This window comes from Pleurotus ostreatus (genome assembly GCF_014466165.1).
Source record: "Pleurotus ostreatus strain PC9 chromosome Unknown scaffold_6, whole genome shotgun sequence".
Classification (NCBI taxonomy): domain Eukaryota; kingdom Fungi; phylum Basidiomycota; class Agaricomycetes; order Agaricales; family Pleurotaceae; genus Pleurotus; species Pleurotus ostreatus.
Window position 1 is genome coordinate 616,288 of NW_023503161.1, and position 15,279 is coordinate 631,566.

The 15,279-nt window shown below is 49.0% G+C and overlaps 2 protein-coding genes across 2 annotated transcripts; one reads left to right on the plus strand and one right to left on the minus strand.

Moving 5' to 3' along the window:
• Window positions 1-5,823: 5,823 nt before the first annotated feature.
• Window positions 5,824-6,474, plus strand: PC9H_008448 (uncharacterized protein; the record flags this gene model as incomplete). The annotated part of the gene is made up of 2 exons (XM_036777958.1): window positions 5,824-6,217; window positions 6,266-6,474. 2 exons carry the CDS (start codon window positions 5,824-5,826, stop codon window positions 6,472-6,474), a joined length of 603 nt encoding a protein of 200 aa, XP_036629386.1.
• Window positions 6,475-6,508: 34 nt separating this feature from the next.
• PC9H_008449 (uncharacterized protein) lies at window positions 6,509-9,268 on the minus strand (the record flags this gene model as incomplete). Its single annotated transcript, XM_036777959.1, has 4 exons — window positions 6,509-6,880; window positions 6,937-7,036; window positions 7,094-8,628; window positions 8,690-9,268. 4 exons carry the CDS (start codon window positions 9,266-9,268, stop codon window positions 6,509-6,511), a joined length of 2,586 nt encoding a protein of 861 aa, XP_036629387.1.
• Between the last annotated feature and the right edge of the window lie 6,011 nt (window positions 9,269-15,279).

The following is a 15,279-nucleotide window of genomic DNA, read 5'->3' on the forward strand; positions in this document are numbered from 1 at the left end:
GAACCGTGAAGTGAACGGCTCTAGTTGACAGCCTGAGATAACTCGAAGTGTAACGTAAGCGAGTGAAAAGGAGAAAAGGAGGGAGAAAGTGTCGCTTCTCGGTGATCTTGAAGCCGTGGGATGGGATTGACAGTAAACGACATCAGGTGAGTGAAGCGAGGCAGGTGGCATGGTCATAGTGTTGTGTTAATGATCATGATCTATCCACGACGGAGGCTGACTGAGCATTGCGGATTGACAACGTGTGGGCATGCTGTATCGCATTGATGAGAGAACTAATCCTTGTATAGTCAATTCACTGGCAGAGTGTGGATTGCAGGAGTTATCTCGGTTCCGTGACAAAGTAAGGTAGTCGGAACGTACAATGTGACCTACAGCAATAAATCAGAATCAGAACGCATAGAGCTCAGTATAATGAACTAGGAACAGAAGCTTACGACGTCTTGACTAATAACTTGTCCACTTGACCGGCGGATACGATCGCCAACCATAAGGAAGGTAATATCTACCAAAGAGAACGCCACCGGGATTTCCGAACAGTTGATCAACACGGGTGAGGCTTTACCTCCAAGTCGGCAGCAGGTTGATTAATGGAATTGTGGTACACCGGCGATTATTTGGCACTGACATGACGGGTCCTGTAACTGCAAGGACAATGATTAATGAACTGAATAACAAATGGGGATGAAAGCATCAGAAGCACCGTTGCGAGTAGGATTGAGACTGGATCATGGGGAAGGGAAGGGAAAGGGTAGAGGCGTGTAATCCCGAAGTTCGAGGGAAGTAAGGACTAAACCTCGCGGGGTAATATGGTTATCCCGAACTCAGCGCGCAGCGCTCGATGGCTCACACATGAGATGCTTAGCGGAGGTCAGCTTGATACCGTGTGCCTGCATAAAGTTGGTAGTTATCTCATAGACTCCGACTGTAGAAGGAATGGCTGAGCTTGTAGCGGTACATCAGCTGGTTAAGTCGAAGATGTATTTTGTCTGGAAGATGCCGGCGTAGAAGAGATCGCAACGTCTCAACACGTTTTGTTAACCGAATCAATGGTAGGTCGGTATAAGGCGGTATACAATACATTTGCACATTCTTTGAGAGGGTAGTCAAGTGCGATGCGTCGGGCCCTTTAACACGAACAATGGTCAATCGGGGTCAAGTTTATTGCCCATTAATACACTTACACACCCTAGTTTTTCTGAAGTTAACACAATCCCACACTGCCATAAGAATAGCTCCACTGTCGTCTGCGCTCAACACGTTCAACAAGGGGTATTGGGCGAGCCTTGCAGGTTCGTTCAAACATCGTCGATGCCTTCCGGGTACGATTTCTGACAGCCGTCCTAATTCGACGTAGACCAGGGTCCAGGGCGATCCCTGCTGCAGCGAAAGTCGGGGGAAGATCAAGCTAGCACTAGCTTTGAAATTACCGATAGCCGATAAGGTCTGCTAGCTTCACGACTTCTTACCAACAACGGCGCATCTTCGAGGGATCTGTACAAGATAGATTATAAATGGGCGATCACGATTGCCACGACTTGGCTTGCACAACATGCACAACAACTCATGGGACTCCACAAACCAGAAATAAGACATTTGGAATGAGGCCTAATGAGGCTTGAGGGTATGCTCCGCGTGCGGATATTTCCATTGCAAGTCGGAAACACCAAGAGCGAGTATGGGCGTCCTCCGCATCAGCGATAGATGATACAACCTGGACAGATTTGGTATGGCCTACGCACGCAACCAAGGAAAGTTTCGGAAAAGCCAATGTTGCGCATCCCAAGTGTATCAACACTATGATAGATGGGGGAGGCCGTGAGGATAGGGACATAGGAGTGACTGGCCTATCGCTTTCTAGAAATTATCGTCAACCATTTACGTAGGAGGTAGTAACGAACCAGATCATTACTCTACTTGAGCGTAACGCGCTAGACAATCGACACCCTGAAGAGAAGTTTGTACACGGCGAATTGATGAACTCGGTAGATACGGTGAATTAAAGACCGGGGCTAGGACCATAGTCAGATCTCACCACAGTATTCGCGACTGCTCCGCGTGTACTCTGAGATGAGCGTTGCTCCAAACTTCTAGATCAGACAAGAAGTATTATTGTGATGAACTTTGTCGCGTTGGAAGACAGAGATCCATATCGAGCACGTTACCATTCTTGCGCACATGCTTAGACGGAAGAGATGCTGATAAACGCGATCGTACGGTGTGAACGCGGTAATTCCACACGTATCGATTGACACTGAAGTGCTTGATTTGTTTTAGCGTCTGCGTGGAAGCAACGTCATCACCGAAAAGCAACAGGCAATATGATGTCGTTACCGCAGATCACACGGTGTCGAACCTAGCAGGGATTGATCTAAGTGGCACCGAAAAGTCGACGTCAGAGAGACTGAAGTGGGGAAAAGGAATATCTAGGCACTATAACATGATGAATGGAACTTAGCTAGGATTGAGTCTGAGCCACTGGTACGCTCTTAGAGGCTTCACACGCTGTCCACGTACCCTATATCGCGTAGATGGATTCTACATGAACTAAGTTACAATGGTTTGAGGAGTACGAGTCCTGATCACTTCCGTTATCCAGGCGACGCCTAAAGAATTCCAGGGTTAGCCTAGCATGTACACCAATACGGCACCTATAAAGTATCGCGGCTAGAACAACCCCGCTGATTGGGTCTCTGACGAAAGAATGGTGCGTACGCCATACACCTCGAGATACGCTCTTAGGAGTTCATGTGATCAGGGGGAAACAGGGGGGATGGAGGTCATACCAGTGGGAAGTTCGGTCATCTTGTGTGCATTCGAACTCATTGGGACCGCCAAAGTTACACGGCTCGATCCACTTCGAAAATTCCATGACATTCTACTTCCCGCATGCAAAGAATGATTCCCGATCATAGGAGGATGACTAGAATATATGTCTGAAATTGTGAGCATACGGCGAACTCAATCCCAGTGAGATAAACAAGGAAACCTGACCACACTCATATATCATCTATGATTTGGGGGCCGCAAAGTGGACAAGGAGCTCTGCTTCATTGAGTGTTAAAAATACTTTCATTGGAATTAGACACTGCTACTCACGGTCCTATGCTTAGAAACCATCTTAGATCGTCTATGAAAGGACAAGGCCACGATTTCCGGGCGGATGATGGAGACTGGGCAAGGTTTGACCTACTCACCCCGGCGGACGTCTGGCTCCCGCTCCGTATTTATGGCGAGGAACTGGGGAAGTTTCTTTCGCAATATACATATTCCGCTATATGACATATGACGTCCGAATAGCTGTTGCATCCATGTTGTACCGAGCGGTGGAAGGACGGGCCCTTGGGAGGAAGAAGATAAGGAGGGAAAATACGAAGACAGATCATGGAATTTAGCGCTAAATTTACAAAACTCTCACCAGCATAGCCATTTCAAAGATTTGAAAGACAAAGATGGAGCCCGAGAATTTGCAGGCGTTAGAATGCGGCCGCTTTCGCAAATCTTACCATCAAGAAGCTGCTGTTCAATGAGATGGAAAGTACCATGCCAATTGCACGGATCAACGAAGGGAACTCCGCTTCAAAGAATACCCTCAGTAGGTCGAAAGATCATTTTGTCGGAGTTGGCAGAGTCAATTTTATTCCAAAGTCAGAACTGGGATAATAAAAAACCATGGGACCAGCCTCCTACCCAGGCTCTCGTACAGCGGTTGAGCTTGATCGAGTGAGTTGGTAAGGGATTCTGTCGCAAATGGTAGTCGGTAGTTTCCGGTGTAGGTTGATCCGAGGATTATGCGAGAACTTAGTTTTGCTCAACCGCTGTAGAGAGCCTGGCACCAAACATTGGTCAACAGCAGACGTCAGCGTTACAGTGACCGCCGGACTTCTAATGTAATGATATTCAGGAGCTCATCAGGGGCTCAAAAAAAAACATAACCGCGTCACGACGCGTCGCGACGCGTTGCGTATACACATCTACTACTCTCGAAGCCTCACGATGACCAACAGAACCTCATCTGCACCCCTTATCCCTTCATTCTCTCAAATCCGCGATGCTACTCTTGCAAAATTTCAAAAGCAACCGTGCTTGTGGCAGCTCAAAATTGCGCGGGCTGTACTAGAGCGCAAAAAGGACATTATCTCAATAGCTGGTACAGGTATGGGCAAAACCCTTACCTTCTGGATGCCCTTGCTGCTGCGTCCGAAGGGTCATGTACAGATCATTGTCACCCCACTGAATATACTTGGCAAACAAAATGTTGACACGCTCGCGAAGGCTGGGCTGAAGGGAATATTCATCAATGCCACCTCTGCAATGCCTGGAAATTTCAAGGTACATACCTCCCATGCCTTTGTGCGAATCCCCGCTGAGTGAGTAGCAGGCAATCGAAAATTTGGAGTACCAGGCTATTGTCGTCAGTCCCGAGCAACTGATGAAAGCCGGCGGCGGCTTTGAGCGGTTATTCAAAAACAAACTGTTCACATCAAAGATAGTCAGCATTATCTTTGACGAAGCCCATTGCATCAGCGCATGGGGAAGTTTTCGACCAGAATACAAAGATGTCGGCAAGCTCAGGTACATGGTGTCGAAAGACGTGCCGATTGTCGTTACATCGGCAACCTTGCCCCCCCTTGTCCTCCAGGACGTCGTTTCCACACTACAGCTTCGAAAGGACGATATCCTTACCTTTCGCAAGTCTGTTGACCGTTCCAACATCGCCATCGTGGTCCAGAAGATCCTAAGTCCATTGAGTAGCTTCGAGGATCTAAGATTCCTGCTCCGTAACTGGAAACCAGGCGGCCCACCCCCTCCAAAATTTCTGGTCTTCTTCGACAATATTAATGAAGCGATCGCGGCATGCAATTTCATTAAATCACTCTTACCGAAGGGATACCAGGATAACATTGCCTGGTTCTGTTCTGACATGTCGGATACATTCAAGGATGGGCAGACCAGCAATCTGGAGAGTGGTGACACATGGGGGTTGTTTACCACCGACTCTTTTGGCATGGTTAGTAACAACGCAATCGAAATATATAACAGTCATGCTGACCATTAATTCTGCCCAGGGAATGGATATCCGGGATATAGAAATCGTTGTCCAGTGGCGAGCGACTTGCTCGCTTGCCACCTTATGGCAACGCTTGGGGCGTGGAGGACGTGACCAGTCAATAGCGGCAGTTGCGATTTTCCTTGTTGAAAGGGAACACTTCGACGATGACCGGCTGTCAAAGGAGCTGCGAAAGAAAGCACGTCAGCAAAAGGCTGCCAACGGGTCCTGCACGAGACACTCATCACATTCTAGTACTCACCATGATGCTGCCCGACCAATTCTAGTCAGCGTGAATCAGAACGTGGGCGACGCCGATGAGACAGAGGATGACTCGGATGTTGAAGCGGAGTTAACAGCGCGGTATCAAGAAGTGAAGGTTGGTATCAAACGAAAGCGGAAGGAAAAGAGGGTGGTGGAGTTGGAGCCCGCAATGGACGACCTCATCAATGCTGACCATCGACGTTTAAGGTGTCGGAGGATTCCCATCAACGCACATTTTGATAACGCGCAGGCAGGTGAGAGACTCCGTTTAAGCGCCGATCACGTTGGCATTGGCACACCGGCCTTTACATCCTAAATCACCATTTCCAGATAATGCCCCTGGTGCGTGTAATCCTCCCAGTACCCACGCATGTACACGCTGCACTGTCCGCTCTCCGCCTGCACAGAGCTGCTGTGATCTCTGCTCTCCCTCTCTTCGTGACCGCTTTGTCGTTGCTGCTGCCAAGCGCACAAAACGCCCTGGACGATCGCGTCTCCACAAGTTCAATATGGGCCCACCAGATGCGGTACTACAAGGAGCACTGGACGATTGGCGTGACGATAAGACTAAATCGATCTACGGGACTGCGTACTGGAATGAGATGGGACCCTGCCTCATCCTCCCTAACGATTACCTTGATCGCATCGTCCAGTGTGCGCACGAATTCAAGATATGCGACGTGGATGACCTTGTGAAGGAGACGCGCTGGCCGTTAGCAGCGAAGTACGGTCCTGAGGTCATTGATCTCATTCGTCGACACGGTCCACAGCCACCAGCAAATCCTCCCCTCGCCACGACAGCTCAATTGCCCAATCGTACTGTTGGTGCTGCAGGAGACCAACAGGGTCAGAGAGAGAAGACACGTAACAAGTGCTCGTCGTGCGGGCAAGCGGGTCACAATGGTGCGTCTTCTTTTATTAAGCAAATTCTATGTTCTGATTTTCTTGAAGCACGCAATCGCCTGTGCCCTCAGCACCCTTCCCGTTCCAACCTCAACTCATCATCTCGCTCAGACGCTGGCTCTTCATCAAAAGAGAACCAACCTGCGCAACAAGATCATTCTGCGCACTCTGAGGCTGTGATGCCGTTAACGCGCACCCCAGCCCCTCAACTCGTATTTCCCATTCCACCCTCTGTCTTTTATGGAAACCCTTGTTAAGAGAGGCCTTCGTACATATCTGCTACCAATACTACTAGAGGTCTATTATAATATCGTCAGCGTCAGGTCGTGCACTCAATCCATCACCGACAATGTCATCCAGCTCAATCTCTGCTACTGGGACAGGTGTAGCCGGTAACTTGGCCGCTCCCTTGTCAATCATATCATCAATGGTGAAAGCAGTCCGCCGCCCAGGTTTGATCTTGTGAGGCGAAGCTTCGGCAAGGTGGCGCGACACGGACTCAAATGTGCGTGCCATATTGGGATCAGCGTGCGCGGACGTCAAATGGGCGAGCAGAATATTATTACTGATTTTCTCCTTTGCATCATGATAGACCTGAATCAAAGGTGATTCTTTGATGATCCGCGCAACGGTGCGATTGGAGCCTTCGCCTCCATGCTCGCTCTGTAACGGCAAGTCAGCAATTGTTTGACAGAGAAAATTTGACTCGTAAAGCGAACCTTTGTTTGTAAATTGTTGAACTCCACGCACCAGTCCACTGCGCGCCATTTGCCGTTCTTTCCTGTGGGATTCACAAGGATATTGTACCGAACGGCGCAACTGCAAACTCGATGTAAACTTTAGGGTTTCACAATTTGCAAATGTCCGAGCAATCACCTAAGCCCTGGTGGATAGACAAATCTCGTGTTGTACAGATATTGAGTTAGGTGAGTAGCGTACTTGTGTTTCCCGACCGCCTTGAAGATATGGATCCACGGAATGAAATTGGCTTCTACGCGGCCGATATCGCCATGATTCATTGCGTACGAAAGTTCCTCGTAGAGGAGGCAGTACTTATTAAGTAGGGTGGCATTCTCCCATTGTTCATCTCGCTGGCCAGTTGGTTGGCGGCGCAATCTGCCGAGAAGACGTGAGGCGACATATTTGCGTGCGGCAATCGCTGCGATGCTCTGTAATTCATCGAGAGATGGTTTTGACTTAGCAAACTCCTCAAGTGAGGTATGCAAGGGATTGCGTTGAGCTGCTTCGACGCGCCAGCAGTCCAATCGACGACAGATTCCGGTATGTTGGATTACTTGGTGCATCTGGCGGAAGGTGGGCTTGCTGGAAATGGTTCCCGTCTCTTTGGGCCGAAGAATCGCGATATCCTCCATCATGCACGTTTCGTCCAGACGTCCATTCAGTGACTGAATGAATATCCGCCAGATGGCATCCGCGCAAGCCATCTTGACGTGGAACAGACCAAGGATAAAGATGACAAACTGAAAGCGACGCCATGGCGAGGATTCAATTGAACGTCGAAGCTGGAGTGATTGGATGCGTTCACCGGTCCCCAAGTCCCCATGAAATAAAACAACATAATCTTTGACATCCCTCATGTCCTTCGTGTCAATCCCCGCAAACTCCGGGTCGTGGATGTCGGCGATCCCTGCCTGGGCAAGTATCTGTTTGATTGCACCAATATTTCCTGCGACGGTGGAATTATTCACATCCATTGCACGCATAGGTGTGATAGGCGTCTCCACGAGTGGGATTGACTCAACTTCGGGTGGTTGCCCTATCTCGGAACGAAAACTGGCGAAGTACGATGGCCCATGGTTCACCAGATCATGAAGGAACATCCATGCATTGAATTCTTCGCTGGTCGCGCGACCCGCTGGCTCAGCCGTATGTGATGCCGGGGCATGAGGTGTGGTATTAAGGGGGTGGGATAGCCCAGGTGTGTGTTTGGGTTGCACGGCTTTGAGAAGCTCTTCCCAAGTATGGCGCGGAACTGAGCCATGTGGGTTGAGCGCGGACTTCTTCCACAGATCCTCGCTGCAACGTAAATCATCCAGAGTGATGCCGTGTTGCAAAGGAAACACAAGCGCGGACGTGAGATGCTTTAATGAATCCCCCAGCTTTTCGACAGTCGAAACGGACGGCTTCAAGTTTACATCAAAATTATCATAGCCAAATCCGACTAATAGACATCTTCCCAAATGACTTATCGTCTCAGCTGACTCCTCGTACAATGACTGAATGGCGCGGTGAATCGACGTGAGGGAAATGGAGATCCCCATGCGAGCGAGTGTCTCGACGACCTTCTCGGGGGTTTTGCACGAGTGCAGGAAGACTCCAATAACACTTTGCACTGCATTGGCCTTTTGATTCATACTCTGAAGTATGATACTGAGAACGACGACAGCTTTCTGTGATCACAACGCGCGTGTAAGCTCAGGAAGTATGATAGGAAATGTATGAACCACGCACCACATTAACGATGGCTTGTCGTCTTGCCAATGAAACCTCACGGTGCGATAAGCGCTTCGACGAAGTATCGGAATTCACGATACCATCAACCTCCAGCTCACCCAGCGCTCGCCAATAATCCGCCTCATCATCAGCACTGTCCGCCTCGTCCTTCCCATGCGTCAAAGCCTCGCCACTTCTCGCTAACATTGAACATAACATGTGCCAGAATAACGGGGCCTGTTCGCTGAACGTTTTGGCGGAACGACTGATGCTGAATTCGTCGATTTTCGTAGAATCGGAATGAAGGGCGGAGCCGTTGTACACGCTGTTGGGTTCCGCGAGAATTGAGCGTAATTCCTGCTCGTAAAGCTTGATTGAAACCTCGTTAGTGTATCGATCAAATTCGCGCGTCTGGAGGCGGTGGTTGGCGATTACTGAGCATAGATCCACAGAACGAGAGATGATCGCTACAGAGAGCGCGTGTCCGGAGTACAGAGGACTGGTGATGAGTCGTATGAAGTAGTCAGGTAGCGAGTGCGGAAGGTTTTCGACAGCCTTAATGAAGTCTTCGAGCTCAGTCAACGAAATGCTGGTCATCGCGATCATACAGTGCTGGTCATCGCAAGAGAAGGTTATGCTGTGCCCCTAACGGCAAGGCGGCATTTCCTATTTTCGAACCCAGTCGGTCACTGTAACACTGACGTCTGCTGTTGACCAATGTTTGGTGCCAGGCTCTCTACAGCGTTTGAGCAAAACTAAGTTCTCGCATAATCCTCGGATCATCATTCACGGAACATACCGACAGTGTACTATCCTCGCTTTCATACTCAGCAAGTCCCATAAACTTCGCTCTAGGATCAAGCTCAAACGCGTACGAGAGCCTGGGTAGGAGGCTGCCATGGGACATACTTTGTGTTTTACTGTCCATGCGTGCCGAAGTGCCGATAGCGTCAATACGGGGTCTGAGCGAAAAGCAGGCGGTGCTTTATGATCATCCGATATGAACCCTGCAATGTTGCTAACCCATAGATGCTATTGCCCTTATCCCTTTCATGGTCAGGCCGCATCCCCTTGGTATCATGCTTTGCCATGCGTAGACCGCAAAGACGCGTAGACACCGCGTCGAGTGTGTGTGCACATAGGTTCGAACAGGTTCGACCCTCGTAAAGGCTCGTGCGGTTAAGGATTTAAGGTTAATCAGCAACTGTTTGCGGTACATATGGGAACCAGGTACCCACGAATAGACAATAGGGAAAACACGAGAAATCGTCATCGAAGGGTAACAGGTACTGTACTCGGAATATGTTATACGAAACCCATCGCCGCATGTCTGGAGACAGATTCGGGGAAATATAGGTGATTGACGGAGACAGATCAGAGGACTGTCAGCGGCGTGTTAGTGGAGGCGACATCTCTGTTCGAAATTCATATGACAATATAAGACTCGACTTACAGTGTCAGCAACTCTCGGTCTTTGTTCGTAGCTCGAACGGGGCGGCAAGATCCTTGGAAATACGTTGAGGAGTCAATTCTAGACTTAGATCAGCAATTGAGGATATGTATCATAGTTGTAGACGGCGGCCAGGTAACTCCATGAAACTGCGTAGGCTATGCAGTTTCAAAGGCCTAAAGCATCTTGGAAAAGCTTGGTGCGCAGTACTCTTCGAACGGGAGGAGTCGCCAACACACGCAAGGATTCATCTGGATTCACGATACACAATCGCGATAACTATTCGCAAAAAACCTTTATCGCATGCAGTTCCGTCAAGTACGGGCAGCGAGCCGTCTCGCACCAGTCGTTTCCATGATTGGTATTGCATAGCCTAACACGCTCCTCTTGTGTGCTTAGGATCCACTTATTTGGGCATCCGAGATGCACAGGTGTCGTAGGGATGGCGGCGTTAACGGGAGAGGTGTCATCGCCCCAGTCCTTGGGACGTCCGTGAGAGGCCGCGGAGGAAATGGTCCCCCACGTTGTGCATGCTAATGTATTGATCAGCGACAAGCGTTGTGCATGCTAATGTATTGATCAGCGACAAGCCATTGGCCTATGCATGTCGTACCCTTGGTCCGGTGTCGGATGTTTGGGTTAATGTCGGCCACGAGGTAGGGTATTCGCTTCCTCTCGACATAGCTCGCAGTTTCACCCCATATGAGTACTCCGGACATAGGGCATGATTGGGAGGTTCTGGGGGAGTGCCAGCACGGTGGTCTGACATAATACGAGCGAAGAGGGTCTATTCGTCTGCGAGCGTAGAAAAGGTAAGGTAAGATCTGGGGTGTTTGTAGACGAGATAACCGCGGTACCTAGTTGCAAACTCGCCCGGAACCACCTGCGCTGCGGGTCTAGGCTATACCCAAATACCCAGAGCACCTATTATTGGTCGATGCCTAGTACGTGCTGTTCAGCTGTTGGCGCCCCCCGCAGTCTTATCGGTGGGTTGGTCAGGTGAAAATTTGGGGTGCTGAGTTTATTTCAAAGTATTTATAGGCCAAGCACAATTGTGGTCTTGGAAGTAGCCGGAATAATATGTATTAGTGAAAATTGTGATATAGAATATACTGCGCTCACTAGATGGTATATTCGGACGTTCGCTACACATATGGAAGCGAGGTTCGACGCTCCTTCGCCAGGGTCCTATATGTTAAACGTTAGGAAGAGATCGTAGCGAAGACATGCATCAAGGAAGGCATGATGAAAGGGTGGTGCGTGAGTCGACTTATTGAAGTTGACGCCAATGCCTTCTCTCATCAGCGCCAAGAAGGCGCCGATTTCCACAGGGACAGGGCAACAGCGTTGGGTGCAGGCATCAATTCAGGCGAAGTCGGTGCCGTGGTGTTCGTGGCATGAACACGCCTGTGCTTCACAAGGTCTGAAGTGGTAGTCATCGAGCGGTGGCCAGGAAGGGAGGAGGAGGGAGGAGGGGGATAGGCAGAATGGGAGGATAGGCTTGGGCGGGGATAGAGAGAGACGGCCCATGTAGGAAGGGATTTGGACTTTCATGTCCACTGGCTTTGTCTGAGATCGACATCGACATCAATCAATGGTGAATCCAAGTGAAAGTTGGCAATTGTCGGATGTCGGACTGCGTTATAAGGTTAAACTTCCGGAGGTACATACCACGGCGAACGCGAACTATATCAACCTTCAACCTTCAAGTCACAGCGTCCGTTGGCTGGTTCGATTACGAAGAACGACGATCGGACTGCGGTCAACGTGGATAGTCATGAACACGCTTTGAGACTGAAAGTACTTATGCGAACAGAATGTACGCGCCAACGTGAGTAGTTCCAGGGCAATGATGAGCCTGCGAAAGGATACCATATCTGTTCCCGACACTATTGGTAGCTATCCAGTGGCATGATTCGACTTTGTGCCGCTGATTCATTGGTTGTAAGCCTCCCATGAACCTCCGTGGATCATTCGTCGTCGTATTTTAGGTAGGACCGGGGTCGAAAATCGCGATTTCTTTGAGCCCAAGCATCGATTCATGACCATGCAATGAATGTACCAATCGACCTCTGAAGCTTTACTGAGGTACAATTTCAATCGTATAGTCCAGAGTCGTGAGCAGTTAGTGCACGTCTACTTCAAAGATAAAATGGACATGCCTTTTGACATGGGACAATAGCTAGCAAGCACCACTCACTCCTGTGTATGAATGGATGTCCTGTGGCCTTCCCGAAACATCTCCGGAGCCGACTCTGGAGTCCGAATGTCGCAATCAGCGGTAGTCGCTCCTACTTGCCATAGAATGAGGCAGTAAGTCGAGATGCAGGTCGAGACATCGTTAACGGTTCAATGGAGCAAAGTTCCAAATTACGAGACCGTAATGGAATGGAGGCTCGTTAGTATGAAGTGCTCTGAAACTTTGGGACAGGGTCCAACAAGGAGCTAGGAACAGCGATCTCATTGGTTCGGCCAGGATTTCTCAGCCCGCTATTGGCTGTCTGGATGTTTGACTTTATTTGCTCCAAAAAAAGCTCTTTCTCTTCTGATTGGCTGGAGTGAGCGCCAGACTTCGCTGCAAGTAAGTGGTCATGTGAGCCCCCTTGATACCCCCTGATAGGGCACCCAAAACTAACCAGGGGCCGAATGAGGCCAACCGTAGGTTGGGCGATGAGGCCCAACCTGCAAAGCAGCACTTAAAACAGCTTGAGAGAGAGTAATTAGTGTGGGAATGGCCTACAATAGTTGCCAACATCCCTTATGCAGTGCAAGATGCAACAAAACAAGGTATGAAGCACCAAAGTTCAGATAGTTGCAATTGGGGATTCTGAACATGACCCAGATATATGTGTCCCAAGTGTTGAGTATGCACCAGTCTTCAACGGTCTCGTACATGCCGTGCTCCTAGCATCGAATGTCGCAATCAGCGGTAGTCGCTCCTACTTGCCATAGAATGAGGCAGTAAGTCGAGATGCAGGTCGAGACATCGTTAACGGTTCAATGGAGCAAAGTTCCAAATATGAGAGTGGCGTTACAGTGTTACCATATGCGCCTATTCCCACGCTCACACATTGCATTCTGGCGCCATTTCAAACTTGCTTTACTTCCAAGGCTGGTTGGAAATTACAATACGAGCACTGAATACTGAGCAGGTAAGCCCGGCGATCAGTTATTCCATAACACAGCTAACGGATGTCTTCGGAATTTTCATTCATCAAGGGGGATCATATGAATCGTGATTAACGTCCTCTTAGAATGAATGCACAGCTCAGCCACTTCTTTTTTCTCGATGGTACATATGTTGCATTGGATCGGCGGCCACAGACGCCGTTAAAAAATGCGATGGAAGCGTTCTTATTATTGTCTGCGCGCTCATGTCTTGCATATAAGCTACCGCAATGCTACTGGTGCCTTTAGAAAACTTCTTGTACTCCATCTCATCCTGCAATGGATCCTCTGTCAATAACTGCCGCCATCGTGACATTCATAGATATTGCAAACAAGATCAGATAAAGTAGGACTCCTGGTACGCAAAGTTCTCTATAGTTGATTGATCATTGACGTGCAGATTAGCGACAAACACAGGACCCTCAGCGAACTAACGAGTGGCATTGTGATCGAGCTCCTCGGATTGAAGATGCTGTCCGAGCGCCGAGAAGGCCTCGAAGTCCTTGATGAATCAAACCTTGACGCCGAATTGACCGCCTTGCTTGAAAACCTTCCATCGTGGGTGTTCCGTGTTGACTTCTTCAGAGCTGCTGAGTGAGTCGATGTCACCCTTAGCCAACTAACAACTGTGCTTGAGCGCCGCCTAAAAATAGAAAAGTCTCGCAACGCCTCCAGCCCCTGAAAGCGGTTTTGACGAGTGGATTGAGCATCCCAAAATTGAAGCTGACATAGCTTGTCTAAGAGATCATGTCTCGTCTTTCCACAGACGATTTATTGTGAGCCAACAAATTTGTTAGCGTGACCAGACCCTTCATCTTTCTCCAGAAAATTAATTCCATTCGCATGGAGCGTAGGCTCCTGCTTGCCATTGGCGAGAACGGATCCAAGATAATTTAAATGGAGGGGCGTATATCGAGGCACCTTAGTGGTTTGCTCAGATTTGGCCTCAATCCGCCTCAAGTAAGTGACCATTTTGCCATTAGGATAATTCTTTCTCATCCGTCGGTTACATAGTTCTCGCACGACATGGATACGCAATTCCTTTGTTGGGGAGTACGCCAGGTTGTGGATGTCATCGGCTGTATATGGGCCAAATGTACGTTCACACCTCAAGACGTCAACGGCGACTCGGGTCTCAAGACGGACTCGCGTCCGTCGAAATTCGATATTTATCTGAGCGCAACGTGTCTTCCATTATGCACATTTCCCGAGGCTAGCTGCTGGCGCCAAGTTGCGACGGAGGCCCTCCTTACTACTCTCAACTATTAGCCTGGGACAATCAACCTTATAGAAATTGGGAGACATAGGTAGTATGTAGCAGAGCATCTACGTAGAGTAGAGTGGTAATAGAAGTATATGTATATGTATGTAGCTACTGCACTGCAACTTCAGACGAGGGGTCTTCGATATCGAACTTGTGCGAAACACGAACAAAATCTAAGGCAGCATCGCTGTCGTCCTCTGAAGGTCTAAATGCAATTATTCATTTAGCGGTGGCTGGAACTAACAACCGAGGGCGACCTGCCCCATTCCGTGGGTGAGTTCGTCGGGTTGACGAATCTCTCGTGATACACTTCATTGGCGTTTCCTGGCGAGCAAAAACATGATAACATTGAACCTGATGGCAAGCTACACTATATCGCATACACACGAGTATAATAAAAATAATCAGTAGATGTGCCGTTAGCACGAGAACGGGTCGAGGCTGATACAGAAAGTCCATGCGGGGTAGGTATGATGAAGGTTGCAGGTATACTTACGTAGTAATGATAAAAGACATACAATTGACAGATGCAGGGAGATGGAACGGTAACACAGTGATATCCGGGAGAGATATGAGAGCTGGGTGTCGCTGGATGAGAGGAGAGATCGCCATTCATTTCGTAAAAGTCGTATGTTCTTCTCTCTTTCGTGAAAGAGAAGTGATGGGAGTAGTTGGAGATTGTTGTCTTCGGAGCTGATAAATCGATGTTGTTCAACCGCAAACGAA